Source organism: Numenius arquata, chromosome 16 (genome assembly GCF_964106895.1).
Source record: "Numenius arquata chromosome 16, bNumArq3.hap1.1, whole genome shotgun sequence".
NCBI classification, from domain to species: domain Eukaryota; kingdom Metazoa; phylum Chordata; class Aves; order Charadriiformes; family Scolopacidae; genus Numenius; species Numenius arquata.
This window is the reverse complement of record NC_133591.1, coordinates 1,429,826-1,452,661: the sequence shown is the minus strand read 5'-3', so window position 1 is coordinate 1,452,661 and position 22,836 is coordinate 1,429,826. Positions and strand designations below refer to the sequence as shown.

The window sequence follows — 22,836 nt, the reverse complement described above, 5'->3', positions numbered from 1 at the left end:
AAATACAAAGGAAATAATTGACTAAATGCTGCTTTAGCATCTCCTGGCAATTAGAAATCTGGGACTGGCCTTTCACAGCATCACCTCAGAGGTAACTCGGATTTACTGCCGCCTCCTGGACAGACACGTGGGAACACCCCAACAGCTCCGGGCGGGCACAGAGGAGCAGTTCACAGCTTTGGGATGAGTATCAGAGATCCTGCTGCTTCCTAATAACTAATCAGAGGCTTGTAAAAAGAATACATTCATATATATATATATATATAAAAAAAAGTATCAGTGATCCATTACTAACAATATTCAGCATCCAAACGAAGTCCAAGCAGGACACCAATAGCAGCAAAATAACTCAGGGTTTTAAATTATCTTGGTATTAACGAGACTCTTCTGTCGCCTGCCCTGGCACTCAGTAACTGCAAAAAGCATGCATTTCAATAGCTTTTTAATTCACACATGTCAGAACACACGAAGTGCACCTCAATACCCAACGTTTTCAGCAATGTAAGGCTGCAATGATGTCCCCTGACAACAAAGAGCGATTTTTACTCAAGATCTATGAGCCTTCTCTCTCGCTCCAGGCTTTAACATGTTACAGCCATAAAGAAATGAAGCCGAAATTGCCCACGTACAATCCAGCCCACGGATGTGAACTTCCCATTCAGGTTCTGTTTGCAAACAGCTACCCGCCCCTTCCCTGCCTGCCGGGGAGGGAAATAAAACCCCCAGTGTTGCTAATGAGACTGTCGGGGAACAAGGGGTCACAAGACAAACAATTTTATTCAGGTGAAAGATAAGAAATCTGTTCCTGTGATTTTTTTCAGTAAAACTGGGCAGAGGCTGAACTGAATTGCCTCCCTCCTCTCCAGTCAGGCTTTAGGAATAAGCCGTATTTCCCTGCAGTAGCTGTGGGAAAAGAAACGTACAGACCCCCCTGCCCTCCCCAGGCAGAGCATCGCAGCGCAGCGCCGCCGCAATGGGTAAGTGCCGCTGGAGCACGCGGTGCTGCAACGGAAACATCCACTCATTTACCACACGTCGGCACCAGCCCCACCATCTCGGCAGGTTGTGTTGAAGGGAAAGCAAAGGCTGGTAAAACCTCCAGCCAGAGCAACAAAAGCAGCAAATGTATCCCCTCCTCGGAGCTGAAAACGTGTTTCAGAGTCTACTTAAAACATCTTTGACTAAGAAAACACCACCCCAAACCCAACCACACCCACAAAAAAGCAATGACTTTGTCTTGGGCAGAGAAGGCCTTGCCCCGGAGGCAGGGCGAGAGTTAAAAAATTATTTCTGATGATGAACTGCTACTTTGATGTGAAAAGAGTTTCTTCTTTTGGTGTTACCCAAAGGGCCTGTGAGCCTGACAGGGTACGCTGAGGGTACGCTGCCCGCTTGCTTCAACTTTAGCTTCCCTGGCCGTTCTGAGCTCGTGGAGGCTGGAACAAAGCATTCACCGGAGTTAATGGCTTGTGCTCTCGCTGCTTTTATTGCGACCGTCCCAGCGGAAAGCTGCCCCGGGAGCAATGTGAGTCCATAGGGGCTGGTTCCGGACGCAGTGTGAATCCATAGGGGCCGGTTACGTGTGCAGTTTGAACTCGTAGGTGCTGGTTTTCCACCGGTCGACGTCCGCGTCGATCATATTGCGCTCGGTGAAGGTGACCTGTCCTTCCGAGTCAACCAGAACAACCGTGTTCGTCCTGGAACAACAACGGGGCAGAAGGTTAGGCCTTGTGTCCGTTACAGGAATTTGCAGGGTCCCAGCCCTCATCCCCTGAGGTTTTAGCCCATTTATTTTCCTGATCGCCTCATCCCCGCACCAGCAGGACAGAAATCGGCCTGGCAAGTGCAAACGGGCACCTTTTATCACCCCACTGCCCCGACTCCCTGCTGCACGGAGCTGCTCATCGACACACAGTACGATAAAAGGCCTAACTTTTTTTTAGTGCCAAGTGTTCCACCCAGAAGTAGCATAAAACCAAGTTTTTCTTCACAGAATTGTCTGTTCCGATTTAAACATCGTTCATTATTGTCACAGGACGCTGATACACAGTCCCAGGAGAACTTTTCTCTCTCTAGGAGCTTTCCAAAGCAGAGCAAAGGCAAGCAGCGTCGCGTTATCCTGTTCTCGCAGCTTTGGCAGAACAGCCTGAGCAGAAAGTGAGAATCTCTCAGTAAAACCAGCAACAGCAGTTACGGGAGAAATGGAAATACAAGTTCTTTTAAACAAGAGTAACAGGTTTTTAATGTCCGAAAACGGCAGCGCCACAAGACAACAACATGCCTAAAGAAACCTCCAACCCAGCCACGCAGATGGAACTATCCTCGCTCTCGGAAGAGAAATGTCTTCTGCAGTTCCTCAGCTATAGAAGATAATTATGTTTTCCTGCTAAAAACATGATTTCAAAGCTTTTCCTGTTTTACTAAACTCAAAATCAGAGGTGGTGGGATCTGCTGCTCCCCTGGGGAACCAAGAGAAGTGGACTTTCCTGTCTTGGACGAACTGAAGCTCCATCATGTTCCCCACTAAAGACAGACCATAATGTGTGCTCAAAATGCTCAGCAGCAGCAAACCTGGACTCCAGAAAATCTAGCAGGGAAATGCTGAGCGAGGAAATACTTTACCAAATTACACCTGATTAATATTGGAACAAATTTGAAGCAGCCAATATAGAGTTAAAACTTAGAGCAGCGTCATTTGGGTTCGAGAGATGCTTTGACCCCATACCCCTCTATTTCTATGAATTTTTACCTTGTCCCGTACCCCGGGCAGCGCACGCACACGGCTGCGTACTTGTTCAGTATGGGGCGGATGTAATCCTTCCCCTGGTCTTCAATCGCAGGGTCTGGCAATTGACTGGAAAAAAAGCAGTATTAAATTAATAAAATAAAATAAATTTAATTCTCCAACATTAACCCATTCATCCCTCTTGAAGCATGCTGTGTTGACCAGGTGGCTGATAAATAACAATTGCTTTTCAAAAAGCGTGAATTGTGTTCAAAACTAAAGTACAAGGAACACCAAAGATAAGCCAGTTTGTAAGCTCTTTCCCAGAGACATTCTTTCAAGGTCTTAAGCTTTTGTCTCACTTAAAGAAATTTTTTCATACCCTGAGAATTTTTTCACTTTCCTTGTTATTCTTTGTATTTTAGTTATCTTTTCTCTATTTTAGTTTCAATTGAGACATTAATGATGAAGTCATTTGTGGCACATCACATAATCTGGCATTTTTCTGTAGGAAAGGACTCCGTTCCCTTCAGTCTTGTCTGGAATACCCAGAAAATACCTAGGACAATCCTTAAAATAAAGTTTGTGTAGATGCAGCAGAGGACAAGGTGAGCTTGCACCCAAATTTCTTGACACGTCATAGAATCACAGAATGGTTTGGGTGGGAAGGGACCTTAAAGCCCCCCCAGTGGCACCCCCTGCCCTGGGCAGGGACACCTGCCACCAGACCAGGTTGCTCCAAGCCCCCTCCAACCTGGCCTTGAACCCCTCCAGGGATGGGGCAGCCACAGCTTCTCCGGGCAACCTGGGCCAGGCTCTCACCACCCTCACAGCAAAGGATTTGAAAAATCACTTGATCTGCTATCATAAGAAAAAAGTAATTAAGAGGCTTAGCAGACTTCCCAATTACTACTCATTACTCAGGTGTCTGAGTTCTTATTTTGAACCATTGAAAAATGCCACAAACATGAACACTAGCATTAAAATTGAGCTGATAAAGTCAGAAAAGTGGGTCTATGCACCAGAAACAGCTTTGCTTCAACACAAATCCTCCCCCCCAGACAGGGAGAATCAGGCTAAACGTGACGGTGACTGGTCAGTGAGGGATGGTATGAATTTAGAGCCCGGCACCTCCTTTACCCTGCCTCGTGTCTGACAGTTAAATGCTCTGTGAGCACCGACTGCAGTAATGGTGTGTACTGGGGCTGCTGCTGAAAAATCCCCATTGCTGCACGTCAGGCTCTGTGCAGAGCAGAACATCACTTCTGCCCTTCTCTACCCAGCTTTAATTAATTAATATAAGGCAAAAGTTTCTTTTCTCTCAAAGCAGTTTCTACATGCAACTTTTAAACTGGTCACATGGCATTTTGAGTAAATTCCGGCTGTCGCGTTCTTACGGCTCTTGGTTATTCATCACGGTAAGAAGCTCCTGCACCAAGTCTTCTTTGGTGAGGTCTTGACTCCTCTTGACCACTTCTGTGAAAAGCTGCTTCCCATACTGAAGTTTCTTCCATGGTGTATCCAACAAAGAATTACTCAATCCATATATTCCTATACATGAAAAAACCCCAAACAACTTATTAAGCTCTGGAGCAGAGAAAATTAACTTATGTACTATGCAAAAATAACTTCATAATTATCTTATCCCACACAGTCCAAGGGACAGATGCCATCAGCAAATTCATCATGAATCTCTTATGATAATTTGCTTATTCATCTTATTGCTGGCTTTCATTTTGCTTCAAAAATAAGTGAGGTCATTAAACTACGTATCAAAGATGCGTATCATGTGATAAAACAAATACAACATGCCTGCAGATAGTAAGAATCCCCCGGGTGTGAAACTCTTAAAATAACTTAACCATTTCCCAACAACTTCTCTGGACCACTACTGCTGACTGGTTTAGTGGGGGGAAAAAACCCCACAAAACCAACACACAACCATAAAAAAACCCATCCAAAATACCCACTTCAGAGCATAATTACTTTAAGTTTACTAAAATTAGCTATATTTGAGATTTTCAGCACTGTTATTAACACAACGTACACTGTGGTGTGAAATCAGGGAAATAGCAAAGCCTTTTTTTTCCTCCCGAAGACAACTGATAGAAACCTTCCAGTGTTCCATAACCTAAGCACAAAACCTTGTAATCATGATATTGTTGAGTTTATTTCTGTAAAGCAACTTCAACCCTTTAAGCTTTACATGTCATCAAATTAATGAAATCCATAATAAAGAGTTTACGTGATAAGTTTTAAGATTTCAAAGCAATAACAACCAGATGGTTCCACACCGTTCTGACTCCTTTAAAACCAGGAATAATATTCAGAGCTTTCTGAAGAAAACCTACCAGGATTTAGGAAAACAGGCTCTGGCTCTCCTTTGTTTCCATAGTAGCAAATTACATCTCCTTTGGTGGTACTGAAAAATATAAATAAGAATTTCTCCTTGAAAAACCATCAGCTTCTCTATTTGATTACGCTCTAATTTCATGCAATCTTCAAACCCAGCAAGATGTTTCTCCCACCGTTACTACCCTGACACCACAGCTCACAGATTAACCGATGAGTTGTATTACTCTCCTCCTCAAAACACTGTATTGGCTCCACCACTGTCAAACAGCACCATTATAATTTTTAAGCATAACTGTAAAAAAATTCAGTAAAACCCCAGAACTGCTGCATAGGAAGCAGCCAGACTTAATGACAAAAATCTGTATGGTTTGAATAACCGGGGATTTCATTACCTGGGGGAAGGGGACACAGATCAAAAGGAGAATCCATCACAGGAAGTATCGTTTTCCCACCACCTCTTTGGAAAGGCTACTGCGTTCTGAGGGGCTGGGTTAGTGGCAGAAGTAAAGTTTTAGGCCCACTGAATTTTATAAGATTTCCAATACAAGACTCTCGCACACCCTTCCCTTACCTGGACTCTGCCAGGTCTTCAAGGAGACAGGAAAAGCCTGAGCCAGCCAGAGAGGCTGAGCCGTGCTATATTTGGCTGCAAATACTAAGCTATGTGTCTGAGATGCCCAGGACCTTACAGGAGTGAAAAAGGAATGGAGTTCAAAGGATCAGCAGACCTTCTAGGAGGAGATCTGGGTGTCTGAGCTCAGTTATTCAAACACCGAAACCTCTGAAACCAGGATGGTGTTAATCATCTTGCTCAAAGCACGTTATGGCCTTTCAAAGCCAATGGCAGGTCTTCCCTCAGCATTCTTGGTGCACTCTTTATGTAAGAGCTGGCACACAATTAGCACTAATACTAAAAGAATCCCTTGGCAGCTAATAAAGGGGAGTGTTGAGCAGAGCTGTCATTAATAGCCCAGCCTGACTTCTCATCCCTAGTCACATGCCAGGAGGGAAGAAGCCATGGACTCACAGCTCTGGCACATCCAGTTTTCCATCAACGGGGGCACAGAAAAAGCAGTGTGCGAGTTGAGTACTCTAGGTCACCTCAAGTTACTGAGCTGATGTCTTCCACAGAGCAAACGATGTATACTGGATCCCAAAAGCAAGTAGTAATACTTCAAAAAATATAATCCATAAATAAGGATTAATACGATACAGCCAGTGACTAAGCACAGGGAGAACAAGTAAAGCAAAACTAAAAAACAGGAAAAAAGTTGGCTGCTAATGGCCTGTTTTAACATTAAGACCTGGGTCATTAAAAAAATTAAAAAGGCAAAATCATTAAGGTCATTATAGTGTTTTTTTTTTTAGTTAAGACACCAGCAATTACACAACCAATTCTACTGGTGCATTAAATACTCCCTTTTCAAGTTGTCGAACCACGACTTGGAGCCGCCCCGCAGCCGAGGCAGGGCAGGGGGGCAGGACTTTGCTTACATTTCATCAGCATTGAGAAGAAACCCTGCGTGGCTTTCATGCCGCTGTGAAGCATCTACTACTACTGAGATTTGTGCTGCCTAGAATATTTCCTAGCATATTTATTATTGCTTACATTTTTTTGACAGAATGATGTATCCAAGAGCATAATTTTTACGTAGCTTTAGTTTTTTCTCTTTCTGCTGTCAGCTATGGTGAGGATTTAAAAAAAACCAAAAAAGTCTACTGGCTCCTATTGTCATCACTTTATGAGAGTCACAACTGGGGGAGCAGCAACACTGCCTTCTTGGGAGCTGATTGTGCAGCCACACGAGACCCCGGACAGAGACTGTGTGCCAGATGCCATCCATTGAACATAACAGTACATTTAACATAATGGGACAAGTATTCGTGACTCTGACACCCCGCAGGTACAGCAAGACGAGAAACCGGAAAGATTAGAAAACTAAAAGTACCAAGTATTTTTTCCAATACAGTATTCTTATTGAACAAATAAGTGAATAGCTTTTAAATTGACATCATGAGATGCCACAGAGCGAAGAGATTACACTGGAAGTGTCAGAACCCACAAGTGTTTAAAATGAGAGTCACGCAAAGCTGCGGGAATAAACAATTTGATTTTCCAAGCGGCAGGATGGTTTCCAGCTCTCCTCACATCACTGCACCCCATCACCCATTCTGTCACCATAACAGTACTCAGAGACAATACAAATTTCTTTCCTGAAACGTGTATCGGAAAACCCAAACGCTGTAAATCTCTCTCTAAATGTGCCCCTTACGCTCAGCGGTACCATGGGCTCAGATACACACACCCCCACCCCCCAAACAGGGCTTCATTTTTGAGTTTCCTCTCCATTTCACACCGCTCACACAGAGCCAATCACTGTTTGTTACACAACAGAAGAACACGTGAAGAATAGTTTTCCATCTTCACTTTGCACAGTAACGTGGCCTAATGAAACAGCATCAACTACAATAACGTTTTCCATTTACATAGAAAAGTAACTTCCATTGCTATACTACATTTCTCTCAGGAATGCTCCTAATTTCCTAAAATGACAAGTTTACATGTCTTGTAGAAATTGCTCTGCATCATTAGCTTGCCAAGAATTTCATTTCACCAGCGTACCCAGGGCTAAGGACATGTCAAAACGGAGAAGTTAATCAACACGTACAGCTTTCCGCGTGGTACTCGGCAAGGAATTATGACCTGTATCCCCGTGGCAAGACTATTCAATTGGGCATACAATTCCCTACAGCCTGGCACGGAGGAATAAAACAAATAAACCCAACATGAATGATTGCCTTAACAAATAATGGCAACCGAGTCTACTTTAATATCATTACACTAGCAGCCGTTATGACTATTCTATTTACCTAAATTAAAACAAAACCTCAAACTTTTTTATTGCTGGCTAGGTCACACCTTGAATATCACGTTTGCTTGAAAACACAGAAAGGCTATTTCTTCCATGATCTTTTCAGTTCCAGAAAGCCTTCCAATCTATGAAGGCCTGCCAGGCAGCACCATGCATTAACCTTCAAGGACCACCTCCTCCAAGCTCAGGAGTGACGGATCCCAACAAAGAGGAAATTGGGCAAAAACATGAGGAGGGTGGTGTGGATGGACACGGAGCTCCATACGCATGTGAGCACACACGTGGATGGGCAGTGGACAGGATTGTGCCAACCACACTGACTATATCAAGTATCCAACGTTCTCTCTTCAGCTACAGAAACTGGAAGAAGTTAATGCATTTGAGATGTACTGATTTTTTTTTTTTTTTAATGTTGCAGCAAAGATTAATGATACAGCCACTCTGACAGGAATAATAGCTTGAAAGCTTTCAGCTGTTCTAATCCTGCCACAGCAGCCACCTCTCAGAGGAAAAAAAAAAAACATTTCTGAAAAATTATGGAGCCAAAGTTTTGTTTTCTCCAAAACACAAGCCACATAGCCTTCAGGGGAAAGATTGACTATGGGCTGTTACGGCAAGAGTCACAAGATTTGCGGGAAGCAATGATGAGAATAGAAGATAGCTCTCCAGTGAAAGATAGAAAAATAACAAAGGAAATTATGACTTGAGTAACACTGGAACCTTACATGACAATTAGCAAAACAGAAAAGCTCTAGTTTGTGTATCATTACACTTCTGTGCTAAGAAGGATATGTGCGCCACTGTGATTATCCTTCTCCCTTTGACATGTGAACTGTGATGTTTTGTAGACTTACTTGAAGTCAGCTGCTAATAAATTAAATCCATTGTAAAGATGTCCCTCTACGGAAACTTTCTTCAAGTAAGAGTAGCTGTCCAGATCTGCGGTCAAGAAGTTTGTTACAAGAGCACCTAAGGAAGAGAAGTACATAGAGCAACTTGTACATGTGAACTCACTATTCTGACAGGTTTGGTAAAACCAACAGTAAGACACAAGATTCCTCTTACCAGCAGGGTGTAACAGTGGGAGAAACCAAACCCAGACCAACCACCCAGCCTTTAAAAGCCTGAGAGCATTGGATCATTCACATTAAGAGCTTGACTTTTACTCTGAAGAACTCAGTTAAAAGCTCTTGCTTAAAATTTCTACAGAATTCATATTTAGCAACTATTCTCTACTGGCTGCGCCTTTCCTCTCCTCTCACCTTCCCAAGCTCTTTCCTGTCTTGCCTCATTTCCCTGATGTATGACCATAAAATGAAATACAAACGACATGGTTCGTTTGTTTCTCTGTACAACATGTTTTGCCATTGCAATCTATTCCCAGGGCAGCACTCTATGACAGTTACAAACACACCTAGTTTTACTACAGAAAAAAAAAAAAAGAAAGCAACCCATAGATGCGCTCTTTCTGAGGAGGTTTTTTTCCTATTATTTCTGCTCCTCCAATTTATCAATGTGTAGGGGAGAAGAGACTACAATGCTCTATTATGTTAACCTCCAGCACAGGCCAAGTCGCAGTGTCTCCTTGACTTCGGTGTTTGTACAAGAACATACACATTTGAAAAAAGTCTACTGTAATCTAAATCTAGCTCAATGCTTGCCTGGTTGTCCTGACCATTAATGAGAATTACTTTCAGGAGAAGACAGCTGGAGCTGCCTTTCTTGTCTGAACATAACGCCAGGCTCTAGGCGCTGCACCTTGTTTTACTTTTGCCTGATTGATTAGAGAATCGTTATCCAAGTCCAGTTCTCCCCACAGGTACTCAAACTCATCAGCTCACAAACTCTGTTTACAGCACATAACCATTTTATCTGTCCATTTTCTTCTATTTCTAATCCTTCATACCTCTTCCTTTTGCATTTTTATCAATCTTTGGCTGCATGTAGTTTGTCAGGGCTGCCATCTTGCCTTTCTTACTGATTCCCAGCCACGTCCCACCTTCTTTTCCTTCCTCCATATCCAGACCTATGGGAATAAGTAAGAATTAGGTTATTACATTCATTTTTAAAAATCTCAAGCTTAAATCACAATTCTTAATGCAAATCCTGTGTCTTGATCAGGCTGGGTAAAATGCAGTAGGTACAAGACTGTCTTCCTGGACAAGGGAGGTAAGTTCACTTCAATTATCCACCCTCCAACTCTGCACTATCAAATATTTTCCAAGCTCCTGCAATAATAGATGAGAGATAATGAGAAAATTAAATTTAAAAGCAAAATCATAAGCTTTCCCTATATGCTAAAATACATATAAAACTTTAAGTAGGCTCAGAATGCTTGTTAGCTCAAAGGCAAGTCTCAAAAGATTAATGTTATTTGGAAGTTTTAATTCATAAGTAACCAGAAAAAAATCTAGAGTTGGCTGGTAACTGATAAAGATCCTGGACTCTGGTAACAGTAATTTACATTGAGGAGGGGATCCTACAAAACTGAAGCCCACAACCAAAACTCTTGAAAGAGAATACAAGTTAAAACCTCCCACTACCTATTTGCAATGAGCTTGGGTTCACCAGCAAGGATTTAATGGAAAAAACAAGAACTAATTCAATATAACATGTATAGTGTCAGAAATGTTTAAATTCTGAATCATCATGTCATAAGACAACTTTTATTAGAAGATCAAAAGAACAGGTTTTGGATCCTTATTCGGAAATTCCTTTTGTGCTTCTGTATCCAGAACTTCAGTCTCGGGTTCAGCCATCTCACACCTTCACACAACACTGTCACTGCTGTTCTCTGCCTTGACTGAAAGGCTCACAAATAAAACCCCGCAGCTTTGCTGCCCAATGTCCGGGGATTAACACAGAGCAAGCCATGCTCTCCGAAACTGCTGTAAATGCAAAATATTTTTTCATTTTTAAGTCACACAAAGAATAAATTTGGTTTATTTTGGTTCAAGTTGCTGCTTTCATTTGAGATAACATTAGCTCAAAGGCACACATTCATGGGATCTCCACAGATACCCCCCGGATGGAGAACAGACCAGTTCCTTATGCCAAATACGGACAGAGCTGACAAGGGTATAAAAGACGAAAATTCTGGGCCTTTCTGTTTTCAGGACAGCTTTTTGTTTGTTCGTTTTAAACTGCTACATAGCAGGGGAAGCAGCATCCAGAACGCCTGGCACAGAAGAGAAGCGCCAGCCAGAGCTTCAGAACGGAGGGAGCTGTGGTGCAGCGGGAGCGGTTTGTCCCCACAGCCCTCCTTGCCAACAACAGTAACAGTCAGCATCAGCAAGGAGTATTTACAATGTCAAAATCTTGCATTTAAACAACGCTTTGTCACGAGAGCTTCATCTCTGTGTCTGAGGAAAGGCAGAAGTATTGATTACACTTCAAAATGACTACAGATAGATTCCCTACGAAGGGGAAGCCAACAGCTGAGTGACGCTGCTGTCAGCTTAGCAAAATGTAGACATGAAAGCTAATAAATTGATGGATCAATAACTAAAATCATTCTGTAGCCTATAAGTTATTAACCAATATGAAATGAGAAAGTTCTCACTCTCTTGAGGCTTGGTTTAATGATTTCAAGTCGCTATTACAGACAACGAGTCTGTGGAATAACTAATTCCACCTATTTGAAGAAGTATTTCAGTGTATCTGTCAAAGCTAAAGTAATCGTTTGTGATGGACAAATTAACTGCACTGCTCGGACTGAAATGAGTTAAAGAACGTAAAACTGGGAAAGAAACCACAAGATACTAACACGCAAACAAGATAATAACAGCACAGCTCATCTTTCAAACTTATGACATGCTTTTCCCCAGATACATAGGGAAGAAGCAAGTTTCTTATTAGAAATGCAACACCGCCGCCCCAATAACAAAAAATCCAGGCCATAATTCCCTGATAAATTGTATGAAAACCACTCAAAACAAGAAGACATGCATACCGCTAAGGATCTCATTGCTGCTGTCCCAAAAATCTGCCGATTTGGATGGTCTGTGGTAAAACTCATCTCGATTGGCTGCTAGAATAAGCCTGTGGAACATGAGGAAAAGGATACTATTACTTACAAATAGGAATTTCACAGCACAGGCAGGAACAGAATCCAATTCTTGCCACAGCATCAGCTCATTTGAAGTGTGAAACCATCCTTCGTCCTCCCACCTCACCTTTATCGCTCAGTGCAAAGGCTGAGCGACACCCGACGCAGCCTTCTCTCGTCTCGAGACACTCAGCACCTCGAGCTTGTTGCATGACCGAGGCAGCTACTATTTCCAAAGAATAACGCTTCCGGTGCAAGAGACTGAACGAAGATCGCGGAAGCAATCTGAAGATTCCTCAGCGTATGAAGTTACAGCTTAACTAATGAAAATTTAAAGGTAACCCACAGATGTATAGGTAATGTAAAAAAAAAAAAAAATCTGTAGCACAAGAATATGTTTTTAGTAGATTTTTACTTAGGATCACATAGAGTATTTTTTAACCTAACTTGAACACCTAAAGCTCTGTTTATGTGGTTCAAAGATACAAGTCAGATGTTTTTGTGTGTAAGTACCTAGAACAGAGAGAAATCTGTGACAGTCTCAAAGGTCTAGCCCCACCGAAACTCACTGGAAGAAGAGACGGCATGTTCGAGGAGGCAGAGAAGGAACGGGGGGGGGTGGGCAGGGGGTTTTGAAACAATCAAGCCGTATTTCGGTGGGGGTTCCCCCCCCCCCCAGTTTTTTGTTGGTTTGTGCGTTTTTCCCCCATGTGTAGTTACTTGCATTACCTGAATTCTGCTACAACAGCAGGACAAAATAGTCAAATCGTTAATGAGAGTCAGCCCTTGAAGCAGAGAAACTACAAGGGCCCCGGAGGATGCACATTCAGGAGGTAGGAAGCAGTTATAAAAAATAATATGCAATTGAAAAATGCTGCCGGATGAAATCCATTATTTATATTTAGAAATAAACACATCACTCGACAAGACCAAGTGCTGTCCTGACAAAAAGTGTGTTGCAGCTCTTCATGTGCCACCTAAAATGTGATTATTTTAGAAAACATATAGATATTAAAAACCACCAGACATTATTAAGAAATGGCAGTGACAGAAAATTCTGCTGGCCTGGTTCCCTCTGCTCTCTGCTTTGATAATTATCATAAATGGCATCTGCAGACTTGAAAGACGAAGTTCAACGTATTTAAGAAGCAGCGGCCATACAAGACAGGTCCTCCTGAAAAGTACCCTTCCTGTAAGGACAATGCTCAGTATTTGCCCAGCAAAGACAGCGTCTGTTGGAAAGCACAGGTTATGTACGTTTTTATCTTTCCAGTGCCAAATAATCATAATATCATTCTTTCAGACTTGCCTTATTTCTCCTCTTCTAGCTGATTCTAGTCTATGATCTACAGGCTTTCAGCTGGTTTACCCAATTTCTATCATCTTGCTTGAATATCCTCCATTAACAGCATGCATCCTCCTTCTACAGATTTTTATTTAAATAAACATCTCTACTGTTAAAAAATAGTTTGGCTGAAGTGCATTTCTCATTTCCTGAAGCTCCAATTATATTTTGCCTCCAATAATTCTTGACATGAAACTGTGGGTTGTTCATAGTATCTAAACACCAAAAATAAGCGAAGTCTTTCTGGTGTGACTGAATATTCCCCATCTCCAGTTTAATACACAGACTCCTAAATTTAGCACAAGGCCTGTATACAGAACCACTATAATCAAAACATCTTCATTTTGTCTTTTATTAAACATAATCATACTGAAAGGGAGCAATATTAAGTGACCTTCATCTCCTAATAAATTGCAAAAAGCCTATTCATCTATTTTTATAGCTGAAATAATTCAACTGTATTAGGATTTACGTATTAAGATTTATTTTAACATTGAGGCAGAGAGATGAAAACATGAGAAATCATTCCATTAGAGCAATTTCCTACAATGTAATTCAGTTCTATAAAAAAAGACACTGTGATTATAGCTTTGAAGCTTGAAGCGTGTATTTATTTGCAAGATGCACACCGTAGAGTTCAGAAAAACGTACAGGCAGCACGTTACCTTTGACAGTAATAACGGACCGGAGTAAAGCTTTGTTACCCCGCACTAAACCTCACTACACATAGGTCTGTAGAGAGAACACAGAGGGAAATGGCAGAAGAACAAGTCGCAAGGGCAAAGGAAGGTAGATTCATTAGCATATCACAAAGGGGAACTGTAGCTTTTCACTTAATTAGGTGCTCATGAAAATTGGCCAATGTACTGCTCTGGAAACCGAAGTCCACCTGGATGGAAAATTCTCAGTGTTATGGAGAACATGCTTTAGTTTGAGAAAGTTTATTGGCTACAAGAAAACAGCCAATGATACACAGTTTGTCTTTTCAACTTTTAATGCCTATTTCAGACAATTTCTTTTACTTAGAGATGGGCTTTCCAACAGACACTGTCTTTGCTGGGCAGAATACTGAGCACCTTCCTTCCGGGAAGGACGCCACTGAAGCATCAGCCCTTTTTATTTTCTCTATAGTTGATTACAATTCTTTATCTGTAGCATTTCTAATGTGCGACCGGCACCTCATGATCATGTTTTAAAACATCGTGTTAAAGAGATGAATTTGCAGGGAAGTCCAGAAAGCAAAGCAGAGGATAGTAGGAAAAGCAGTGGTAGATGCCTGTTTTAATGTGGACAGATAAATTAGTGTGTCTGCAGGGATCCCCTTTTGCTTGGGAGAACCATTCCAATACCTCACCGTGAAACAAAGAGAGATACAGCAGAGTGGAACACACGCATGTTGTCAGGGAAAAATAAGGTTTAGCAAGAGACTGGCACAGAGAGGTGTAATGTGGTCCAACGGCTCTAATACTGCACAGAGAACGAAGAAGGTCCCACTCCCAGCCGACACTCCCAGCCACCTCCTGCAGAAAGCTGAGGCAAAGGTGAAAAACCCTTAGGAACAATTTAAGAAGAAAGAACTTAAACATTTTTTGAAATAAAGAAAAGCAAGAAGATTTAGTTATGGTGTGTTAAGGAAAAAAAAAAAAGTTATGTATCTGATGTTAAACCTGACCCCAAGAACACCATGGTCTGGCACTTCTCACTGAAGCAGATGGTGCCGAGTATCTCTCTCGGAGATCCAGAGCAAGACATCACTTAACAAAAGGTACTGAGAAAGTTAAATACAATTAACTATTCTTGAATTGGGGCCAGAGCATCTCAAAAGCATTTTCCTATTTTGACACCGATGGCAAGTTGTTTTCTGCTGTAAATCAATAATTTCAATCTTGATGCAACTTTTTATAGCAAGAAAACTACTGCAAGTTTTACTTTTAAATATTGATCATGGCAGAAAGCTCACTTGGCAAGCAGCTACGCTTTACATCCAAGGGATCTTCCCAAGAGGCATCAAATTGATGAATTTGTCTTTTGCTAACCAGCAACACAAAGAGAGTCAAGCCAAATAAATGGATATATTAATTCAGCACCAGTCACACCATAAACAAAACCCCTTTTTAGGCAGATTCCAGACGCAGAAAGGAACGCGCTCTATGGACAACTGCAGTTTCGGTTCTCATTTCCTTTCTTTCTATGGAATGGCATCTGCTTCTCGATACAAAAGGGCAGAACAAGTGAATGAAAGGCACAATGATTTACAGAGGACACTGACTGATGGTTCCAGATGAATACCAGCGCTCGTACCCCACAAAGTAACGTGGAACCAACAGAGTATGGATAAATAGAGAAACCAGTAGAACTCCCCAGTCTGCTCACTGGCCTGAAGGGCCATCTTCCTATGACATACTGAACGGACTCAAAGATACTGATGTCGGGTATGAACTTTTAAAATTAAGGGCCATAATGAGAGAGAAAATTATTACAGAAGTTTAATGTTTGGAAAACTCACTGTATGACATCAACGCATCCAGTACAACTTACCTAGAAGCATGGATGCTTATTTTTTTTCCCTAAGCTTTTGGCTAAAGATTTCATACATGTGGCTATTAGTTTATTACCTAAAATTTTAAATAAATTTTAAATTTTAATTAATATTAACTACATAAAATTTTAACATGACTGTTAGTTTATTAAACAAAATTTTAATTGCAAAAGGTGCATAATTACAAAGCCCAAGTCTCCTGACATAGTCTAAACCCAGCATGTTCTCAAAAGGTTACAGTAAGTCCTCCAATGGGGAAAGTCATTAAATTAAATGTTACAAAAACATAGTTGAACACGTAATACTGACTTGAGTTTGTGATTCAAACATTGGCTACAAAAACAAATTTTATAAAAAAAATTATAGAAACAAATCTGTTTTAACTAGAGCCATCTTTACCTGTATGCATTTTTTGAAACTGGTCGGGGGTCAAATTTGAATAGAAGGATGCACATTGAAGAATCGATGTTTAAATCTTGCTTCTTCCACAAAGGCTCAGTGCAAGGTCATTCTGTAATAGCCTACAAAGTAAATAAAGATTATCTATTACACTGCAAATTATAAAACGATAACCTTGCTTCTAAGCTGAAGCTTAAAAGATTGCAGTGTTCTCAATAATAGCTCACAGTAAAGATAAATAAATAAAGCAGGACTTCCAAAATAGATTTGTTTCAATGAATGGTTTACTACCAAAGTTCTTATGGTAGTTGTTTCAGGGTTATGTTTGGCCAATTCAGACTGGTAGGAAAGAAACAAGCATCAGGAAAATACTGACAAAGTCTAGAGTGCTACCAAGACATGAAAGAAAGCCTATTATGTCCTTTTCCGCTCATTACCAATAAAGTACCACTTCCCCCCGTCTCAAGTAAGGCAAAATACTTCTATTAGAATAAAGGAGAAAATAAGACTCATACAGCTGCAGAAGCTGGAAAAAGCCTGATCAAAGACACTTCCAAACCTGTAAATAAAGTATTAGGCCAAGCTACTATGAAAGCCCAGGAGAAAGTATTCTTTTTTACCATCGGGAAAAACATCAGGCAACCCAAGCAGCTCAGGATGAACGAGCGCTGGCTGAGTGTGGGGACCTGGGGTACCCTCAGGTCTGACAGATTGTCCCCACTAGAAGACTGGGCTCCCAAAAGTCCTCTCAACGACAGACAACCCTATGGAACAGAAGCCTCCAGCAAGGTTGGGGCATAAACCAGTTCCCCCTCTTTCCCAGACAATGGGAATCTCGCAGCGGTCATTGTGTGTGTGTAACTCCGTGCACAGGCTACACAGAAACCAAACAGGAGATTGGTTTTTTTCCCCTCCTTCAAAAAGTGAATCTTTCTGCTGAAGTCATTACTGATGAGAGACTCAAATTAGGACAGGCGAAACCTTTCAACCCCTGCTCCCAACATTACCGTTAGGACATGGCAATAAACGTCAAACTAGGAGCAAGGGTTTATTTTAGCTGAGTGATTGCTGCTGTTCTGTTCCTCAGGCAATCTCCTCGCAGACAGCTCCAGGAGTAAATGGAAACGCTCCGACCTTGACAGCAGCCTGACCGAACGTGAAATTGGGAGCAGGAGGAATGTCAATGAACAACAGCGGCACCGAGCCCGACGTCCTCCTCCCCGTTCCGCGGGCGCAGAAGCGGCAGCAGCACAAGGCTGGTCCTAACCACGGCTCTGAGAATTCAGGGTGCAACATCGCCCCTGGAAGCTCACAAAAAAATGGGCAGATTATGTTTGTTAAAATAAAAGGCAGATAATTTCAGAGAGCTTTAGTTTGTCTTTAAGAAATGTACCAAAATGCTATATAAAGAAAGAAATCTAGATTGAGCAATTTCTTGCCTGTTTGTTGAGCAACTTGTTTTAAAAACAAGACATTAACTTACAACTCAGTTTAATAAACAGTGCCATTGTAATTACAGCTTTGCATGTCCTTCGGAAGGTAAAGGGCTGCAGCTTCTACTGTCAAGCATATATTACTGGCTGCCCATCAGAAATGGACTTACGGCCATAAAGCACATGAAATAAAATGCATTAACAGCGGCTCATGGAACAAGCAAATCGCTAGATTAACACTGTACACTATTGCTCTGCTTCACAGACAGACATATGACAGCTTCATTCTTTTCACTTTTTCCTCAGTGTGAGCATCGAGATTGACATTTATAAATATTAAGCCATGCCAGACTATCTCAGAAGCAACACTCATAGCTCAGCAGAGATCCCCTTCAAATCTTCAGCTGAGAGGAGCCCATGTCCAGCATCAGCATCAATACAGTAGGTAATCCTTAAAGCTTTTTTTTTTTTTTTTGGACAAAGTGCAAAGAAATGCACTTGATGAAACCAGAGATATAAAATACAACTTTAATGGGCAACTGTCACTGACTACTCTTGCTGACTATGGATATATGGCTCCAAGTATTCATTAGGTGTCCTGTCAGGTAATTAGATGGATTACGCAGTAAAACCCTCTTGACAATCACTCATAAGACTACTATTTTAATAAACACACTTCAGGCTCCATTAGCTGATTTATTGAGTTCCCTTCGAACAATCAATTCAGTACAGCCGTTTGTGCAAAGCTACTGGTCAACATGAGGCTTACACAAAGGCTGCCAGTCAGCAAGGCGCAGCGGAGTCCGTTTGTAACACTCACCACAATGATCTGGAGCAACAAATCATTTCAACACTTTGATGCCTTTCTAGAATCCATATTCATTATTATTTGGTACCACTGCTTTGACAGAATTGTCTGTCACCCCATCAACTCTGCTTGATATCATTACAGTTACATCTGTGCTTTCAGTAACTCCAAATATCAACCAGTAATGTTTATCTTGGGCTCCACCTGCCAGCCTTGAAAGGAGAGCGAGTGTTTATAGGCCCTACATAAACAGTCCAGCCTTTTCTGTTATTCAGACAGAAGTGTTCAAGCCAGATAAAACCGAGCTACCCCTTAAAACAGCAGTGATGCAGCACGGGCAAAGGGGCAACCACTGTGTTCCGGTCCCTTCTTTGCCCAGCGCTGACGTTGCATCTGCATCATTTGTTGTGTTTATCCCCAGGGCTGGATGGTGGCCTGATGGTGTGTTTGTATGGAAAAAATTGTCAGTCAAACTCAAATTTGAATAGTCTGAAATTTGAGACAATTAACAAACGTTATGAGGAAAAAAAACCCCAAAGAGGCTGCCATAGACATGATAAGCACCTAAACATTTAATCAAGAAATCCTCATACAGGTGTCGTTCTTTGAAGCTCACATTCACCGAGGAGAGGGTCCTGCAGCTCTGGGATGAGGGAAGCACGTTGGGCAGAGCTGCCGTTACAAGGCAGGTGTGCTCAGCTCAGCCCTCTCTGCATTCAGCTGCCGTCCCCCACAAATCCAGGAGAAGATGGAAAAGATGAGGTCAGCACTGGCTTCCACGCCTGCAACTTGATCCTACAGCAAGCCCAAAGCTCCATCAAAAGCTTTGATGACTTTCTAGCTCCATTTCAGCAGAAAATGTATCTTCAGAACTATCCTTAGAGACACAGGAAGCGGCTTAGTTAAAAATAAAGAGTTCCAATAAAAAGGACTAAGTTGTGGCACAACACGAGCCCTCTGGTGTTCTGTTCCGCAGACAATACAAGCCAGAATGTGCATAATGTGCAACACGACAAGGGCTGCAGAATGGCTGAAAAAAACCTTACTCCAGGGTGGAGACAGCAAAGACTTACTGCTCTCTGCATAATGAGCTTTTATCAAGTCTGGTTCGATTATTCCTAGTCAATAAGACAACAGTTACCAAGGGTTAAATGACAGCAACAATCTCCTGTTTCTGTAATATGTTTCCAGTTTGTTGACTTACTTACGCCTGGTACACACAAACCAGCTTGACAAGAATTACAAACATCCTGTAATTAAGCGATCTGCTCCAAATGGCACTGCTGATTTGGAAATGACATTAAAGTAACTAAACATTTCTTATTCTGTGCTACTGTACTCTGTCAGACAGCACAGTGTGTTGTTCTGCTGGTTTTAACGATCTGTTAAAAGCCTGAGTGGATACACGCCAGCATAAGGTAGCGTTTAGAGGGACTATCAGGAGACCCAAACGTGATATATTGTGTTTGTTCTTTTCATAGGGTTCTACCATCATTTGGTTGATTAGAAGCAATCAGCTCGCAATTTGGCATAAAACCACTTTACCCTTAAGAACTCCCAGTAGCAGCCTTTGAAAAATGAAGCCATTTGTTACATATTGTGTTTTCGCAAATGAGGCATCATAAATAACATCTGTCAGTTACCACAGCCCTCGCTTCCCAACTCATCCCAAACCCTTGGGTAGGTGCAGCTGAAGAGACAGCTACAGATCGTTACTCGCTGGGCTCTGCCAGTTTTATGGACCACAGCAACAACTCCGTGGTCAGTGGAACCTAAAACTATTTTAATGTTTCTTTTGAATTCGTCCAAGGGAAAGTGAGAACTACACTCCTCAAGTGCTCATAAAAGAATGAAATTAGATGCATTTTCTTTCAACAGTGGAATGAGATTTTTTTTTTTTTAACACTGAACTTTAAAATCATGGAAAAGAGATACTTGATTAGTTTTTAAAGGTAACCCACTTTTTTTTTCCCCTAGAAAAGTGTCTCACAGCTGCATTTTTAAAAGCATTTTATTGATTTGCTTTTGCACTTCCTTTGTGTAGGAACACTAATCATTAAAGATGAGATGGAATAGATGGATCCACAATCTGATGCCTTTCAGGTTGCTTTGTACCAAGATGGTTTGTAACTAACCTAGGGGCTGTAACCCTGCCCAGGGGAAGGGTCAGCCTCCACTGTGAGAGCCAGCAACGCACAGTAGGACACTTAGGAATAACACAGAAAATACCGTGTGAGGGGGGTGCCATTCCCAAGTTTAAGGTGCTAATTTCATTTTCAGCCCCTCAATTTCTCTCTGGCATTTTACTAGATTAGTACAGCTCCCAAGAGGAACTAAGGCCAGCAAACATCACCTTTCACACCGTGTTTTAAAAACATGTGCAAGAGATGGAGTAAGACAGCCTTTCTCCCGGTTTCTCAAGAGTCTTAGCTTCTCCCTGCCACAGGCCTGCAGACCCAGAGCCTTTTGCTACATCTGCTCCCTTTTAGGCACAGACTTATTTTCAGCTTTCACAGTACCTAGGTTTTCTTCAGTGAGAAACCAGCTAGGAACCCTTTTTTTTTGGACAAGAAAGTCTATTTTCCATTTCTTATTCGCAGAAAGTCTGTTACAAGTAGTTGGAGGAAATATTTTGTTTAAGAATCATATACACTTGCTTTGTTCTTATGCTCTTCCCTAGAGATGTTCCTCTAGACCCACCCTAGAGAAAGAATACCCGTCCACATGGGCCTCTGAGCCGACCCAGAACGGCTGGTCTTACATTCTCCAGCTTCACTTCTGCGAGGGAAGGGCTGTGATCACCATTTATGTCAGTGTGGTTTTATTCCCGCTCTTCCCACCTCATCTACAGTAACTCTGAGCTTACTACCTGCCCCGAGCAAAACCTAGGGCAACCTGCAGACCTGGGGGGAGGAAGGGACCAAGTGAAAACACAAACCCACAGCAGTGAAGTAGATAAAAGCAGTCCTGCAAGTATCCTTACTTAAGAAAAAAACAACATTCATTTATTTCAAGATAGCAGACACAAAATGAACATTGCAACAGAAGAGGAGCTTCAATCAAAGCTTATTGCTTTGACTTCAAATAATCCTTCCAGGAGACATAAGGCAAAGACAACAGAATTTTGTAAGTTCTGCTGTTAAAGTTACTTATTTAATTGTAATTTTAATGGCTTTGGTTAGACCTGAGATACTTGAATCTCTGTATAGCCGGGATCAATTCAGTCAAACTGCAAACTGCTGCTAACAACTATGGGAAGCCTTAAAAAGACTCAACTAAAAAAAAAAAAAAAAAAAGCTATTTAACTGAAAAAAGGTCAAGTCTCTGTTACATATTTTGACTTAAAAACAGCACAATACACGGTGGAGAGTGAGCTCACAATCAAGTGTGTCTCAGAGCTTCCTGTGCCCCGTTGGCCTCATATAAACACAAAACAAGTCTCTCTCAAAAAACCCCCCAACCAACGCGGTGTTTTCGATGCCTACGAACCGAAACATCAGCACCTTTCAGTGCCTTTCTGCAACTATTTCTTGACAAACTGCCATCAAAGGGCCACCATATGCTAAAACCATTGCTTTATCAAACTCTTGTACCTGACAAGTTCCACCCGGCCACCACCAGTAGTTGCCGTCGATACATTTAGGACAAAAAGTTTTATTTTGCAAAAGGCGCTCAGGAGCCTCTTCCTTCACGCCACCCACTGGGGGGGGGGGGGGGGGGGGGGCAACACGACAACAGCCTTAAAAGGGGGGGAAAGACACGACACAGGACGGGGACGACGACAGCCATAAAGGGGGACAGCAGTCCCCGCGGCCTCGGAGCGCTGGGGCTGTGGCGCTCGGCGGAGAGGGACCGGACCGACCAGGCCAGGCCGCACCGCGGGCCCGGGCTCCCCACTCGTGACAGCTGAGGCGACTCAAGGCCATTTCCGAGTCCGGCCCCCACCCAAGCGCGAGGCAGAAGGGGTGCTGGCCCGAGGTGACTCCGCCATGACCCCGAGAGGGACGGGGATGGGGTCCCGCCGGACCCTCAGAGGAAGAGCCCGCCGCGCTCCCCACTCACCCAGCGCGCTGCTGCCGCCACCGCCGCATCCCCTCCGCGCCGCTTCCGGGAGCGCAGCCAGTTCAAAACAACGCCCGCCCCTATTGGCTCCGGGAGCCCCGCCCTCCCGCGCGCTATTGGGGGGCGGCTCCCTCGCCTCTCCTCCTCAAGCTGTGATTGGCTGGTTTGGACACAGGTGCCAGCTGGGCACCGCCCTCTCCCTGTCCCCGCGCCGCCATGAGGGGGCGCCGCCATGAGGGGGGGGGCCGC

The 22,836-nt window shown here is 42.6% G+C and overlaps 1 protein-coding gene across 1 annotated transcript; it reads right to left on the bottom strand.

Annotated features, from left to right (window-relative positions):
- Window positions 1–426: 426 nt before the first annotated feature.
- TANGO2 (transport and golgi organization 2 homolog) lies at window positions 427–22,637 on the bottom strand. The gene is made up of 9 exons (XM_074159388.1): window positions 22,588–22,637; window positions 16,285–16,406; window positions 11,906–11,994; window positions 9,860–9,979; window positions 8,808–8,922; window positions 5,077–5,147; window positions 4,123–4,276; window positions 2,750–2,854; window positions 427–1,697 (listed from the first exon to the last, which is right to left on the bottom strand). The coding sequence occupies exons 2-9, from the start codon at window positions 16,338–16,340 to the stop codon at window positions 1,577–1,579; spliced, it is 831 nt and encodes a 276-aa protein (XP_074015489.1). The 5' UTR covers window positions 16,341–16,406; window positions 22,588–22,637; the 3' UTR covers window positions 427–1,576.
- Window positions 22,638–22,836: the final 199 nt, after the last annotated feature.